This window comes from Microcaecilia unicolor, chromosome 10 (assembly GCF_901765095.1).
Source record: "Microcaecilia unicolor chromosome 10, aMicUni1.1, whole genome shotgun sequence".
NCBI lineage: Eukaryota > Metazoa > Chordata > Amphibia > Gymnophiona > Siphonopidae > Microcaecilia > Microcaecilia unicolor.
In genome coordinates, this window is record NC_044040.1 from 146,168,194 (window position 1) to 146,183,306 (window position 15,113).

General features: G+C 46.8%; 1 protein-coding gene across 1 annotated transcript in view; it reads left to right on the plus strand.

Moving 5' to 3' along the window:
- DGKD (diacylglycerol kinase delta) overlaps positions 1-15,113 on the plus strand; it is a 327,912-nt gene that overhangs the window by 196,853 nt on the left and 115,946 nt on the right. Inside the window, 3 exon segments of the mRNA XM_030217200.1 lie at positions 2,153-2,255; positions 2,374-2,536; positions 3,837-3,945. Coding sequence (XP_030073060.1) covers positions 2,153-2,255; positions 2,374-2,536; positions 3,837-3,945 — 375 coding nt within the window.

The window sequence follows — 15,113 nt, forward strand, 5'->3', positions numbered from 1 at the left end:
ATCTACGGGGTGCTCTCTGATCACAGTCCCGGCCTGGGACAGCTCCTGACCTTCAGGAAGATTTTGCACGTTAAAGGTACACGTTTCTTTCAGTGCATCACATGAAATGCTCATTTGAATAGTAGTGAGCTCATATTTGCTTCAGATTATTGGTAGCTGCTACGGCGAATGATTAAAGCCACATAGAACTCCTTTGTGCATTAGACACTAAGTAATGTTTGCTTTAGACCGGCTACAACTGGTCTAAGGCAAACATTGCAATCATGGTAAGCTTTGTGCATCTCCCCCTAAGACAGTATAAAATTGAGCAGCCCTAAACTTGGGAGTTGCCCAACTGTATGCCTTACTCAGTCCTGCTTGTCGACAGAAAAAGCAGTGTTGCTCATCTATAAAAGGTGATTTCTGTAAACAGCAGATTTGATAAGGCACACAAACCCTTCCACTTCCCTGCTTCTGTGAAGCTGTGAAACCAATTGAGGAGCTGAGGGGCAGATGCACTAAACTTAACGAGCCATTGACGAGCAAGTAGTAAACCGTGGCATGAACAAAAGTCTTCTCCCAGCCATTTTCCGATCACTATAGCAGTTAACGAAAACGGAATGCAGATGAGCAAATTAGTACCCCAGTATGTATAAATCATATTGTAATGAGATGCACTACCGTTTTCCAATTGCCTAACCGTGGAAAATCTAACGGGAGGTCTGTACCTCTCATTGGGGCTGCACGTGATTTATTCGCCTCTAAAAACTTCTATAAATTTAACAAAAAAAAAAATCGGGGAAAAAAAACGTCCAAGTGCTCGTCAGGGACGTCCTTTATGAACGTCCTTCACTCAAAACAGCCAGCCGGAAACCTTTGCCTAGCCACGTCCAAGTGCTCGTCAGGGCCGTCCTTCTAAAGTACCTAACATGAACGTCCTTCCCTAAAAAAGGACGGCCCTGACGAGCACTTGGACGTTTCCCCCCAGATTTTTTGTGATGGGTGCGAGGACGTACAAATCAAAAAACTATTTGGACGACTCTTTCGATTATGCCCCACCTCCAGGTCTCTATCAGCCAATCACAGCGCATTTAGCTGACACCAGTGACAGCTAAACGCACTGTGATTGGTTGAGAGAGACCTGGAGGAGGGGCATTTGACATGCTGCTAACACCCCGGGGCAAGGCGGCCAGAGCAGAAGCCGCCGATAGCTGCCAGGTATGAGTTTGATGGCACGGTGTAGAGGGGCTTGAGAGAGAGGTTCTGAACTACGGACAAGGAGGTAAGTAGAAGACTGAAGATCAGTTCCCCGATCCCCAGCTTGCAGATGCAGTTTGCCGCCTGCGGGATGCCTTACAGGGAGAGAAGGTGTGCCTCGGCAGAGACATCCTTTTTTTTTTTTTTAGTGAAGGACGTCCATAAAGGACGTCCTTGGCATGCGCAGAGCAGCCAGCATAACACTTGGCTGCTCTACGCATGCTTGACTGGCCGACCGGCTTCCGAGGGAATAGAGAATGCAAGTGAGCTACAACGAGCAGCTCATTTGCATTCCATTTCCTTGGTGCATGGCAGTTCCCTACCAATTCGCTATGGAATCGGTAAGGGAAGGGCTCTTCCGAGGAGCTCTGGGACAGTAGTTCTGTCCTGGCACTATTGAATAGCATCACCTACTCGTGTGCCTTCTGAATCCTACTATCTAGGGAAAACATCTGTAACAGGTGAGTGTCATTGCTGTATATTGGCATGAATGATTCTCCTGTGTGGCTGAAGATAGAGTTTTCAGTGGACCTTACTCTCAGTAAAGAGTTTGTATCTAGTTGTGTTATAGTAAATGGAATTTAAATTTCAGGGTTTATTTCCCCAATTAATATCAATATTGCTGAGAACGTGCACAGATTAGGAAAGGATAATATGTAGGAGGAAGTAGGAGGAGCCTATCCCAAAAGTAACTGGATTTGAGAACTTCCAGGAGCTGATGGTTATTACACTTCCTGAGAAGTAGTTCCCATCAGTCTTGACTTTTCCAGGAGTAACTAGAAAGGTTATTTTGTGAAAAGCAAAATTAAAATAATCCACTAGTGGCACTGTAATCTAAGTTGGTAGGGGACATATGTATATACTTATATTGTGTAGATTAGTATACTCTTCCTATAATTGTTTCTGGTTCTTGTAGGTGCACTCTGCATGCAAAGACCTTTTACCTTCCAAGTGCCCTCTTGGCTTGTGTAAAGTTTCTGTTATACCCCCTACTGCTCTCAACAGCATTGATTCTGATGGTAGGTGATGTCTGTTGTGTCCTCCTTTTTCAGTTTTACTTAAGGTATTTTATTAGCTCCCTCCTTTTTGTCTTCTCTCTGCCATGACTTGCCTGCTTTTCTTGTCTTATCCTATCAGGTTTCTGGAAGGCAAGCTGCCCGCCCTCCTGTACTAGTCCGCTGCTGGTTTTTGTGAACTCCAAAAGTGGAGACAACCAGGGTGTGAAATTCCTGCGGAGGTTCAAACAGCTGCTGAACCCTGCACAGGTCTTTGATTTGATGAATGGAGGACCTCACCTTGGGTAAGAATAACCTGAGATAACGGAAAGGCAGATGGGTACACTAGGACACCATAGTGAAAAGTTATTAGAGTGACAAGGTACTACTAGCATTGCAGATGATATTCAAATCTTTCCCCAGTTATGAAGGATGGAAGAGAGAGGAACTATTAATAACAGTTTGCTAACCATGTCTAGATGACTATGGAAGAATACGATCAAATTGAACACCCAAAAAAAAAGCCCAAAAAGATTTTAAGATTATTTTGGATGGAAGGTTTATTCTTTCACAATCCTGTCCTTGTAATTTAGGTTTGACTCTTAACTTTGGTTGTATTTCTTCTTTAGTTAGGGTTGCTCAGTCGACTGAGCTCTGACCTTTCAAAAAAAAAAAAAAAAAAGAAAGATTTGATCAAAGTAGTTCAAGCATTGATAATTTCTAGATTGGATTATTGTAATTTGATTTATGCCAGTTTGCCTCAGCAAGCTGAATAAGGTTGCAGATATTATAAAATACAGCTGTGAGGGTTATGGAAAGTTTGGAAGCTAGTGACCATAGCTCCCCTCTGTTGTATTTACATGAACTTCCAGTTGGATACTGGTCCAGATTTAAAGTTCTGGTGCTAGCTTTTAAATGACAGAAAGGTCTAGGTACTGAATATCTTTGCAGAGAGGTTGCTTAGTTTACCTGTTTCCTGGAATTTAAGATCCTCTCAAGAAAATCAGATTCTGTCATGCTGTGAAGCGTGCTTACAAAGAACTAGGAAGGGAGCTTTTTCAGTTATGAGCCCTGAATTTTGAGGAGTCTCCCTGGGTTGATGAGAGACTTCTAACAGAGCGTGCTTTATCTCCGAACATTTATAGGCTTGGCTTTTTCATAAAGCTTTACATTTATTGTTTTAAATTTTATGTTTGGGGTCTACTGCAGGAGATTGCAGAGAAAGCTAGACAGTGAGAGAGAGAGAGGGGTCAGATTGAGAGAAGGAAATAAACAGGAAATAGCATCAATGAATGCAGTTCAGATGATATTGTTAGACAGCTGATGGTATAGAGAAGGCTGATGTTGATCATTTTACAGATTTGCTTTTGTTTCAGTATGTTAAGGAGGGAGGGCAATATTAAGTCTCTGTAAAAGGATTAATTTGTGGGTTTATGCTTTGAATTAGTAGTTCTCAAACAAATGGGAGGACTATTTTGAGCCCTCTTTGTTGTAAATAGAGCGACCTCACTCAGCAGAAGTGAGCAACATGTAAGAGCTAAGCAGTTGAAAGGACACTTACTACTTATATATAGCCTGTCTCTTCACCCCTCTGCTTCCTCACAGTTTACGCTTATTCCAGAAGTTTGACACCTTTCGGATTCTGGTTTGTGGTGGGGATGGCAGTGTCGGATGGGTTCTCTCTGAAATTGACAGCCTCAGTCTTCACAAGCAGGTACTTGCCCAATTCCCATGCTTTGATTCAAACTTGAGGTTTAAGTCCTTGAGAAGCACCAGCATCTCCAGAGTAATCTGTTTATTTATTTAGATTTTGATCACGCCTTTTCAGTAGTAGCTCAAGGTGAGTTATATTCAGGCACACTGGGTATTTCTGTGTCCCTGGAAAGCTCACAATCTAAGTTTGTACCTGAGGCAATGGAGGGTTAAGTGATCACAAGGAGCAGCAGTGGGATTTGAATCGGCCTCCTCTGGATATGAAGATGGGTGCTCTAATCACTAGGTCACTCCTCCATTTCTCTCCATTTTTTGTAGTTCCCATTGGAAGCTAGCAGTGCCACCTAGTGGTAGTTTGTTAGAATTGTGTATTACAAGCTCTGTTGGGAGAGCTTAGCGTTAAGCATCATTCAGCAGGCAGCATTTTTAAAAAAATCATTTTTCCATATCATCAAGCTGATCAATCCATAGACTGGTGGGTTGTGTCCATCTACCAGCAGGTGGAGATAGAGAGCAAACTTTTGCCTCCCTATATGTGGTCATGTGCTGCCGGAAACTCCCCCAAGTATGTTCTCTATCTCAGCAGGTGGTGGTCACACACAGCAGCAGCTCTGGCTAGGCCTCCAAGCCTAATCCTTAGGTTTTGTTGAGGCCTGGGGTTGAGGGCTCTTTTGAGCAAGTGCAAACCTGGTGGTGCCAGGTCCCTCCTTTTCTCCCCCCTCCCGCTGGCTCCGTTTAAAAAAAAAAAAAATTTTAAACGTCTTTAAAGGCGTTTATTTTGACGTTTATTTAAACGTTCATTGCAGCTACTCACTGGGACACCAGTTCGTTACAGCTCGGAGCGGCAAGCAGGTAATTTTACCTTTTTATAGCGGGCAGGGGGTTCCCCGATTCTTCTCCTCGTGGCATATGGCGTCGGAGGGCGAGGGCGCAAAGGGTCGCTCCCCGGATCGCTGGAGCGCTTCTAGAGGGGATGCGGGGGTTTTACAGCCTGATTCGCCCTTGATGGGTGACAGTTTAGTGACCGATGAATGTCCCGGTCCTTCCTCCGGCGTGGCGGTTTTTCCCGCCATAAACGCCCATCCCCCGCTCCTCGCCTCCGCCATCTTGGCCGGCCACGCGGCTCGGACGGCTTCTTCGGGGGCCGCCCTTGAGGTTGGAGACATTAATGCCATGAACGCCCTTAATTTGGGCGACGGCACAAAACCGGCTAATGTTAAGAGCCGTTCTTCCCGCGCGGCTCCTTCGCGGAGTTTCGCGCCGGACGCCATTTTGGATGCGCAGCATGTCTCTCCCCCGCTATTTCGAGCGCCGGTTGAGAGTGCGTCTAGGGCTGTTGCCCAGGCTGCGGAAGTGCACAGTCTGGGGGGTTTCTCCCCCGAGTTTGTTTTGCTGCTGCATCAGGCCTTCCTCATGCACAACGCTGCCCTCCTCCCTCGTCTGGTAAAGAGGTTGAGGTTCCCAGAGGCAAACGCCCTCGGGTTGATTCCCAGGCCTTGGAGGAATTTGTCTCCTCCGATGTAGATGAGGGCAGCGTGTCTGAGGTCTCCCAACGGTCCTTTGCGGATTCCTTGGAGGAGACGGATCCCCGCTCGGTTGGAGCGGATGACCCCTCTGCAGCGCGGCTTTTTAGCCCAGAGGATTTGCCCAACCTGTTGTTACAGGCCATGGACACTTTGAAGATTTCCTCTCCGGAGGACGTCTCTCCCTCAGCCCCTGTTGGCTCTGCCATTATGCTGGGGACGAAGCGCCCGCCTAGAACCTTCCACGTGCATGATGCCATGCACACCTTAATTTCGGCTCAATGGGATGCCCCAGAAGCGAGCCTTAAAGTGGCTAGGGCTATGTCCCGCCTCTATCCTTTGGCTGTGAGTGAGCGTGAGGCCTATCTGTGGCCTACCGTGGATTCTTTAATCACTGCGGTGACTAAGAAAACGGCGTTGCCGGTGGAAGGTGGCACGGCCCTAAAGGACACCCAAGACAGAAGATTGGAGGCGGCCTTAAGGTCGTCCTTTGAGGCGGCTGCTTTAAGTTTGCAGGCCTCAGTTTGCGGCTCCTATGTGGCCAGGGCGTGCCTGACTATGGTGCAGCGGGCTTCCCCCTCGGATCATTCCTTGAGGGCTGATTGGCCGGCCCTGGAATCGGGCTTAGCCTATTTGGCAGACTTGCTGTATGATGTCTTGAGAGCCTCAGCTAAAGGCATGGCTCAGACAGTCTCTGCGCGGTGGTGGCTTTGGCTGAAACATTGGTCTGCTGACCACGCCTCTAAATCCCGCCTGGCTAGATTGCCTTTTAAAGGCAAGCTGCTCTTTGGGGTCGAGCTGGACAAAATCGTGACCGATCTCGGCACGTCTAAGGGCAAGAAGTTACCAGAGGTCAGGGCTCGGGCTAGTGCTCGTCCCGGTACCTCCAGAGGACGGTTTCAGGAAGCCCGTCGGTACCGCCCGGGCAGGTCGGGTTCTTCTGCCCCCTCTTCCTTTAAGACGAATTTCTCCCCCAAGCAGCATTCCTTTCGCAGAGACCGCCGTCCCGGAGGTGCTCCCTCCGGTCCTCCCCCAGGGTCTCGTACCCAATGACGGGGTCTTGGTCCACGCCCCAGTGCAGATTGGAGGACGGCTGTCCTCGTTTCTGGGCGAGTGGACCACAATAACTTCAGACGCTTGGGTGCTGGAAGTCATCAGAGACGGCTACAAGCTAGAGTTCTGCCGACCCTTACGAGACGGGTTTGTACTCTCTCCCTGCAAGTCTCCGGTCAAAGCTGTGGCAGTGCAGCAGACTTTGGACAATCTGATCCGCCTGGGTGCGGTCGTTCCGGTGCCAGAAAGTCAGCTTGGCAAGGGGCGTTACTCCATTTACTTTGTGGTACCAAAGAAAGGAGGTTCTGTCCGGCCTATCCTCGACCTCAAAGGGGTCAATCGGGCCTTGAAAGTGCGGCACTTTCGCATGGAGACTCTCCGCTCTGTTATAGCGGCAGTGAAGGCAGGGGAGTACCTGGCATCCTTGGACATCAAGGAAGCATACTTGCATATTCCCATCTGGCCTCCTCATCAACGCTTTCTGCGTTTTGCAGTCCTGGGCCGACACTTCCAGTTCAGAGCCCTCCCTTTCGGGTTGGCTACTGCTCCGCGGACCTTTTCCAAAGTAATGGTGGTCATAGCGGCCTTCCTGCGAAAGGAAGGAGTACAAGTCCATCCTTATCTGGACGACTGGTTGATCCGAGCCCCCTCTTATGCAGAGTGCGGCAAAGCTGTGGACCGGGTAGTTGCTCTTTTGAGCTCCCTGGGATGGATCATCAACTGGGAGAAGAGCCAGCTGCGCCCGACTCAGTCCCTGGAGTATCTGGGAGTTCGATTCGACACCCAAGTGGGCAGAGTGTTCCTGCCAGACAATCGGATTGTCAAACTTCAGGCTCAGGTGAACCAGTTCCTAGTAGCCTCTCCTCTTCGGGCTTGGGACTATGTGCAGCTGTTGGGCTCTATGACGGCCACGATGGAAGTAGTGCCCTGGGCCAGGGCTCATATGAGACCACTTCAACACTCTCTGCTGCAGCGCTGGACTCCGATGTCGGAGGATTATGCTGTGCGCCTTCCCTTGGATCCAGCAGTGCGCAAGGCGCTGAGCTGGTGGATGCAGACAGACAAGTTGTCTGCGGGAATGCCTCTGGTGACCCCAGAGTGGATTGTCGTCACGACGGACGCCTCTTTGTCGGGCTGGGGAGCCCACTGTTTGGGAAGGACAGCGCAGGGGCTCTGGTCTCCTGCAGAGGCAAAGTGGTCTATCAACCTCCTGGAACTCAGAGCCATTCGGTTGGCGCTTTTGGAGTTCATCCCGGTACTGGTGTTGAAGCCTGTACGGGTCCTGTCGGACAATGCCACGGCTGTGGCCTATGTCAACCGCCAGGGAGGTACCAAGAGCGCCCCTCTAGCCAAGGAGGCTATGAGTCTATGCCAGTGGGCAGAAGCGAACCTGGAACAGCTGTCAGCGGCCCACATTGCCGGAGTCATGAATGTCAAGGCGGACTTTCTCAGTCGCCATACCTTGGAGCCCGGAGAGTGGCAGCTATCTGCTCAGGCGTTCTTGGACATCACGAAGCGCTGGGGCCAGCCGAGCCTAGATCTGATGGCGTCATCGGCCAATTGCCAAGTGCCGCGCTTTTTCAGCAGAGGACGGGACCCTCGATCCCTGGGAGTAGATGCTCTTCTCCAACAGTGGCCGACACAAGAGCTTCTCTATGTGTTCCCGCCCTGGCCCATGTTGGGCAGGGTGCTAGACCGGGTGGCAAAGCATCCCGGCAGGGTAATCCTGGTGGGTCCGGATTGGCCCAGACGTCCCTGGTATGCGGACTTGATCAGGCTCTCAGTCGACGATCCTCTGCGGCTGCCAGTGGAGCAGGGCCTGTTACATCAGGGTCCCGTGGTGATGGAGGATCCCTCCCCCTTTGGTCTTACGGCCTGGCTATTGAGCGGCAGCGTCTGAGGAAGAAGGGCTTCTCAGACAAGGTCATCGCCACTATGCTGAGAGCGAGGAAGCGCTCTACTTCTACTGCTTACGCCAGGGTTTGGCGTATCTTTGCAGCGTGGTGTGAAGCAGGCTCACTTTCTCCTTTCATTGCTCCAATTTCTTCAGTGTTGGCGTTCCTGCAAGAAGGTCTGGACAAAGGCCTGTCGCTCAGTTCCCTTAGTCCAGGTAGCGGCTCTGGCTTGCTTCAGGGGCCGCCTGAAGGGTGCTTCCCTGGCTTCGCAGCCAGATGTGGTGCGCTTTCTCAAGGGAGTTAATCACCTGCGCCCTCCTCTGCACTCAGTGGTGCCTGCGTGGAATCTCAACCTGGTGCTAAGAGCATTGCAGAAGCCGCCGTTTGAACCCTTGTCAAGGGCATCTCTGAAAGACCTGACGTTGAAAGCAGTCTTTTTGGTGGCTATCACTTCAGCCAGAAGAGTTTCCGAGCTCCAGGCGCTCTCATGTCGAGAGCCTTTTCTGCAGTTCACTGAGGCAGGAGTGACTATTCGCACAGTGCCTTCCTTTCTGCCCAAGATTGTTTCTCGCTTCCATGTGAATCAGCAGCTCTGTCTCCCTTCCTTTCGTAGGGAGGACTACCCAGAGGAGTACTCTGCTCTTAAATATCTGGATGTGAGACGAGTCATCATCAGATACTTGGAAGTGACCAATGATTTCCGGAAATCGGATCATCTGTTTGTCCTGTATGCAGGTCCTCGTAGGGGTCTGCAGGCTGCTAAGCCTACAGTGGCAAGATGGGTCAAGGAAGCCATTGCAGCGGCTTATGTGGCCGCGGGGAAGGTGCCGCCTATCCAGCTGAAGGCTCACTCCACAAGAGCTCAGGCGGCCTCGATGGCAGAGGCCGGTTCCGTCTCCTTGGAAGAGATATGCAAGGCGGCAACTTGGGCTTCGGCCCATACATTCTCCAAGCATTACCGCTTGACTGTGGCTGCTCGGGCGGAGGCCCGGTTTGGAGCTTCAGTGTTGCGGTCAGGGATTTCTATGTCCCGCCCTGGGTGAGTACTGCTTCGGTACATCCCACCAGTCTATGGATTGATCAGCTTGATGATATGGAAGGTAAAATTATGTATAATCATACCTGATAATTTTCTTTCCATTAATCATAGCTGATCAATCCATAGCCCCTCCCAGATATCTGTACTGTTTTTATTCTGGTTGCATTTCAGGTTCAAGTTCAGTCTTCAGTTACTTCAGAAAGACTTCGTGTTCAAGTTTTTTCACTTGGATTCTTCAAGAGTTAAGACGAGTTTGTGTTACAGTGAGCTGCTGCATTCCTCTCCCCTCCGTTTTACGGGGCTGGATTGAGACTTAAAATTCTGCCGGCACTCCCTCCCGCTTCGTGCGGCTGTAGGGCAGCTTTGTACCCCTCCCGCTTCGGCGGTGTTAGGGTCAGTCAGCTCCTCCCGCGGTTGCGGTTGCAGGATAAGCCAGATCCCCCCGCATCGGCGGGTGTGGTGTCCCTCCCCCGCTCCGCGGGGATGAGCTGGACGGATTCCCCTCCCCCACTTGTGTGGGGATGAGCTGGGTTAATTCCCCTCCCCCGTTTCGGCGGTGGTGAGCTGGGCAGAGTGTCCCTTCGTGGGTGTAATTCTCTAAGTGCTGAGTCCTGCGGATGGAGCTTTGATATCGACATACTGAGGAGTTTCCGGCAGCACATGACCACATATAGGGAGGCAAAAGTTTGCTCTCTATCTCCACCTGCTGGTAGATGGACACAACCCACCAGTCTATGGATTGATCAGCTATGATTAATGGAAAGAAAATTATCAGGTATGATTATACATAATTTTACCTTTTTTTATCTTGAACTAGAGACAGACGGGGATCTTTTCTCTACCAAGTTAAGATTGACTTGACTTTCAGTGTATTCAGTACTTGATTTTCTCAGTCCCTCAGGTGTTGGGGTGTTTGTATGACTGTTCCATTAGAGCATTTCCATTATCTTACACATATGGCTGAAGTTTCTTTTTAAAAGTAAATGCTATAGTTTTGCAAGAAAAAGTAGAATGAGTTTTACACTTAAAAAAAATCAATAGAAGAACAAAATGTGGCCTGCATCCCTTCATTATAGGTGAGGGTTATCCACCCTAGGAGTAAAGAGTGTGGGCCCAGGAATTCTTTTGCCAACTGGGAGATGAGAAAAAGTAAATGTGAGCCAGAGGATCTCCTGGAAGGAGAGCACAGTTAGCGTGGAGTTGGAATCCCCTCCCTGAGTCCTGGAAGAAGAGAGTGTTAACATTGATTCTTGGGGAAGAGATCAATCATCATAAGTGTAGATAGGAAAGATGGAATTAACGTGGTTAGTTTTGCTTAGTTACCTAGGGATTTTATTCCCTGATTCCTGGAGGAGAGATCAGTTAGCACAGAGTATGAGATCTCTTCTTAAGAGGAAATTAGCATGTGTCAAAGAATTACTTTCCAAAACAGTAAGGAGGGAGGAAGAGAATAAATTTCTGTAAATCAAGGATCCTTTCACTGTGCCCCAAGGAAAGAGGGTTAGAGAGAGAATGTGGAGCTGGGGATCCTCATCCTGAGACCCAAGAAGAAAGAGCTGCTGGTCACAAGCTAGTGCTTCTATCTTTGGGCCCAGAGAGGAGACAAAAGTGAGTGCATGCCAGGAGATTCCTTTCCTTGGGTGCAAATAAAGAGACCAAAGTCATTGAGAGCCAGAAGGTGCACTCCCTAAAACATGGGTGGAGAGAAGAGTCAACCACAGCTGAGTTTTTAAAGTTTGCTTATTCATTTTGTTCCTTTTTTAAATGGATTTTTACTTGTGTATTCTATTGTGTTCTCTCACGGTCCATTCCAGTGGGTTCTCTATGTCTGGGGAATGTAATAGATAATTTAGTCTCTCAGGCTACCTTCTTGGGGCTGTCCATGAACATTCCTAGCAGTTTATCTACTTGTCTTAGCAAGGGAAGTACATAAGTATTGCCATACTGAGACAGACCAAAGGTCCATCAAGCCCAGCATCCTGTTTCCAACAGTGGCCAATCCAGGTCACAAATACCTGGCAAGATCCCCCCCAAAAGTACAAAACATTTTATGCTGCTTATCCCAGAAATAGTGGATTTTCCCCAAGTCCAATTTAATAATGGTCTATGGACCTTTCCTTTAGGAAGCTATCCAAACCTTTTTAAAACTCTTCTAAGCTAACCACCTTTACCACATTTTCTGGCAACGAATTCCAGAGTTGCATTACACGTTGAGTGAAGAAATCATTTCTCTGATTCATTTTAAATGTACTACTTTGTAGCTTCATCACATTCCCCCTAGTTCTAGTATTTTTGGAAAGCGTAAACATGCTCATCAGTTTCTGTGTGATAGACATTTAACCAAATTATATCAGCAGTTGCTTCTTCTGTGGCAGCTGCCAACAGTATGAACTGCAAGGTTTTTGGGTGAGTCTTTTTTTTTTTTTTCCGTTTAGCTCTTCAGTTTCTTTCTGCTTCTTTGGGCTTCTAGCTCATCCCAAACCAGGGCTCAGATCTGATAATATGAGCTTTCATTCTCAATTACCTGGAGATTTTTATAGTATTTTGATCTTCTCCAGTTTTAACTTCTGCCAGTCACTGTAGTGGCAGACCTCAACTGGAGTCCATACACCAGGCCTCTTTTAAGAACTGTGCAATCATGAGTCCTAAATCAAGTCACTGGCTGTCACTGTTGGCTGATGACTGACTCATCTCCTCCTTCCTCCAAGGCCATTGACTGCTATCTCTTTAGCTTTCCTAACCCCAACCAACCCAACCTTGGAATTTAACCTGGCTTCTCCATTTGACCCTTGCAGAACATGGCCTCTGAGCCACTGGACTGACCTCCTTTGTTCATTTCTGTAGGTGTTGCTGAATACGTGACTGTCACTGAGGAATCCTAGGAAACTTGTTTTGTTACTTTAGGCTGAGGTGCCTATTTGTTCCCAGTCAAACTTAAGAGTTGGGCAGTCTCACAACCTAGACTTCCATGTCATTCCTTTTCTTAAGGCAGAACCATTTTTTGAAGCCATCTGTTGTAAAGGACAAAAAAAGTACTATTCCTTACAGGATACCATAGGTATAAATGAGGGAGTCACCTTTAAAAAGATATCATATACTGTACCACCTAAAAAAAACATTTTTGGCTAAAGTGCTGGCATTCTCATCACAGTTACACAAGATTGTAAGACCCATGACAGAGTCTTTTTCTCAAAATAAACCTATAAGTAAGCAATTTACATTCAAGTGCTGATTTTTCTACCAGCACAGGATTCTTGACCTTCAAAAAAACAAACAACCCTCCCAACTTACTTTCAGTGGAACGTGCAGGGGCTGTCAAGGGAAACCAAGAAAGTACTCCAGGGAAGTCATATCAAACAGACCTTGGTGCCACGAACTTGGTGACAAAGCAGTAGGAAGGATAACCCTCTGAATGAGTCAGGGGATTTTTTAGCATATATTAAAGTGTTAAAATCATTCATATCTGTTAGATCAAAAAGAGGTTCTTGATCTATGCCACACAGCCAGGGTGCCCTGTAACCACCAAAGCTTACTTATACATTCTTATACCAAAATGTCTCTGTTCCCAGAATCTTGCCACCACTGTTCTCCTAATTTTTGTTGTAATAACTTTCAAAATGCAAGGGTTTTTATGTGTGTGTGTATGTGTGTATCTATATTGGGATGACAATCAGAGCTTAGTCTTTTCAGGAAAGTTGCAGTTTCAGAACAACAGAAATTGCATAGCAGTTAGTCCCATATCAAGAATGGGCTGAATGGAGCCAACGCTTTGATTCCGTGACAGCACTGTGCACTGTCATACATAAAACATGCTTTTCAGTTACTGGCACTAGGGATACTGCAGAAGGAACATTCATAGCCTCAGGGGGCAGGGAGGGGAGAATCACAGCCATTGCACGAGGGTAATATCCAGTGATTGCATTTTAGGACCTATATTAGTTGGGTTTCAGAAGGAACTACCCTGATGCATGACTCCTGCCTGAGAACTTTTGCTTCAATGACTGGATTAAGCAAATTAGAAGGAGATACAGGGAAAAATGTGCTGATATTTATGAAAGCTCATGGTGCCAGACTCCAGTCCTGGTTTCAGTAAAGCTGGAAACCCAAAGGAGCAGAAGGATATTGTGGGGCCCAAAAAATAAAAGTAGATTTGGAGTCATACTGGTGATCCAGTACAACACAATGTACTGCCGTGCAGGAGAACTTGTTTCCATTCTGAACTGAGAGTCTACTTGGTGGAATTTATCACTGTGATCCCAGTTGTTGATGTTGTGGTACTTGGCCTTTAGAGAGGAAGGGAACTATGGCTATCATTTTGCACCATCACCTACTGTGCTGCTAGCTGCATGTCAGCTAAGTAATTGTATGTGGCGAAGGTTAAAAATACCATTGGAGCTGCATATACAAACCAAACAGAAGAAAGCTGCATGGCAATAAATAGAAGCATAAAACCATAAATGGCACATTTGGGAGCAAGATTCTGTACTATTCTGTGCCTAGTTGTATTTGCAAAGGAAAAGATCGCTCGTTGGAGAAGTTGATATCTTTTGGGATTTATGTAACTAATTTTCAAGCCTGTGTATAAGTCTTGATTTAATATTTTAAATTATTGCTTTATTGATAGAACAAACTTGATACGTAAACACACAGCCCATCTTTGCAACCCTGTTGTTTGTTCTTCAGAGTCAGCAACAGATGTTCAAATTGGTTACAAATATAAGTTCTAATACATTGTATTTCTGTTCACCAAAGGTTTAAAAAAAAAAAAAAACTTCCATCATTCTCCCTCTCCCACCCTAGCCTCTTCACTTACATCAACCAGGGGAAATATCTTAAAACAACCTTATAAAGATCATAGCATTCTCTTTTTGAGTGTGTAAATTGTGCTAAATTCACTTTTTCAGTTGGCTCCAAGTCTTGTAAGGCTCCCATAACTTTAAAAAGCGAAACACACTCTATTTCAGCGTAGTGCCTTTAGCATAGATATCATATATATAGTTCAGTTTGAGCACTCTCACTATCAAGGGCATTTCATTTTGTTTCCATCATGCTGCTATTGCCATGCAAGTAATTAGCTTCTGAGATTTTCTACTCAAAATCCTTGTAGCTTGTGATTGAGTAGTAGATATGTCATTAGCATCTCAGTGCACATCCCCAATATTTTTACAATCGCTTGCACTATTCCATTCCTAAAAAGCTGAGCTTTTTGGAACATGTCCACCAGATATGTTGAAAAGTGTCCTGTTGCTCGCATTCCATTCAACATATAAAAATGTGTGAAGCATAAATGTGTTTTAATCACTGGAGTATATAGTACTACTGGTAACCATTTTCCTCTAGGTTGCTTGCTAAAGAAAGTTTTAGTAGCTTCTGGTATAACTTGTTCTTCTGCCTTCTCACCTATGACCATCCCAACAGCATTTTCCATTGCCCTTCATAACTTCTGTCAGAATTGTACTGCAAATTAATGCTCCATAAAGTTTAAATATTTATTTATTTATTTTACAGTGCTTATATCCCACAATTTCCCACCTCTGGCAGGCTCAATGTGGCTTACAACATTTGAATAACAAATAGACAAATATCCCTCTCTTTCCATCTTCCAGTCTCATGACCTTCTCCAGGTTCTTTTCCATTTTATAAAATCCTTGATTTGCAA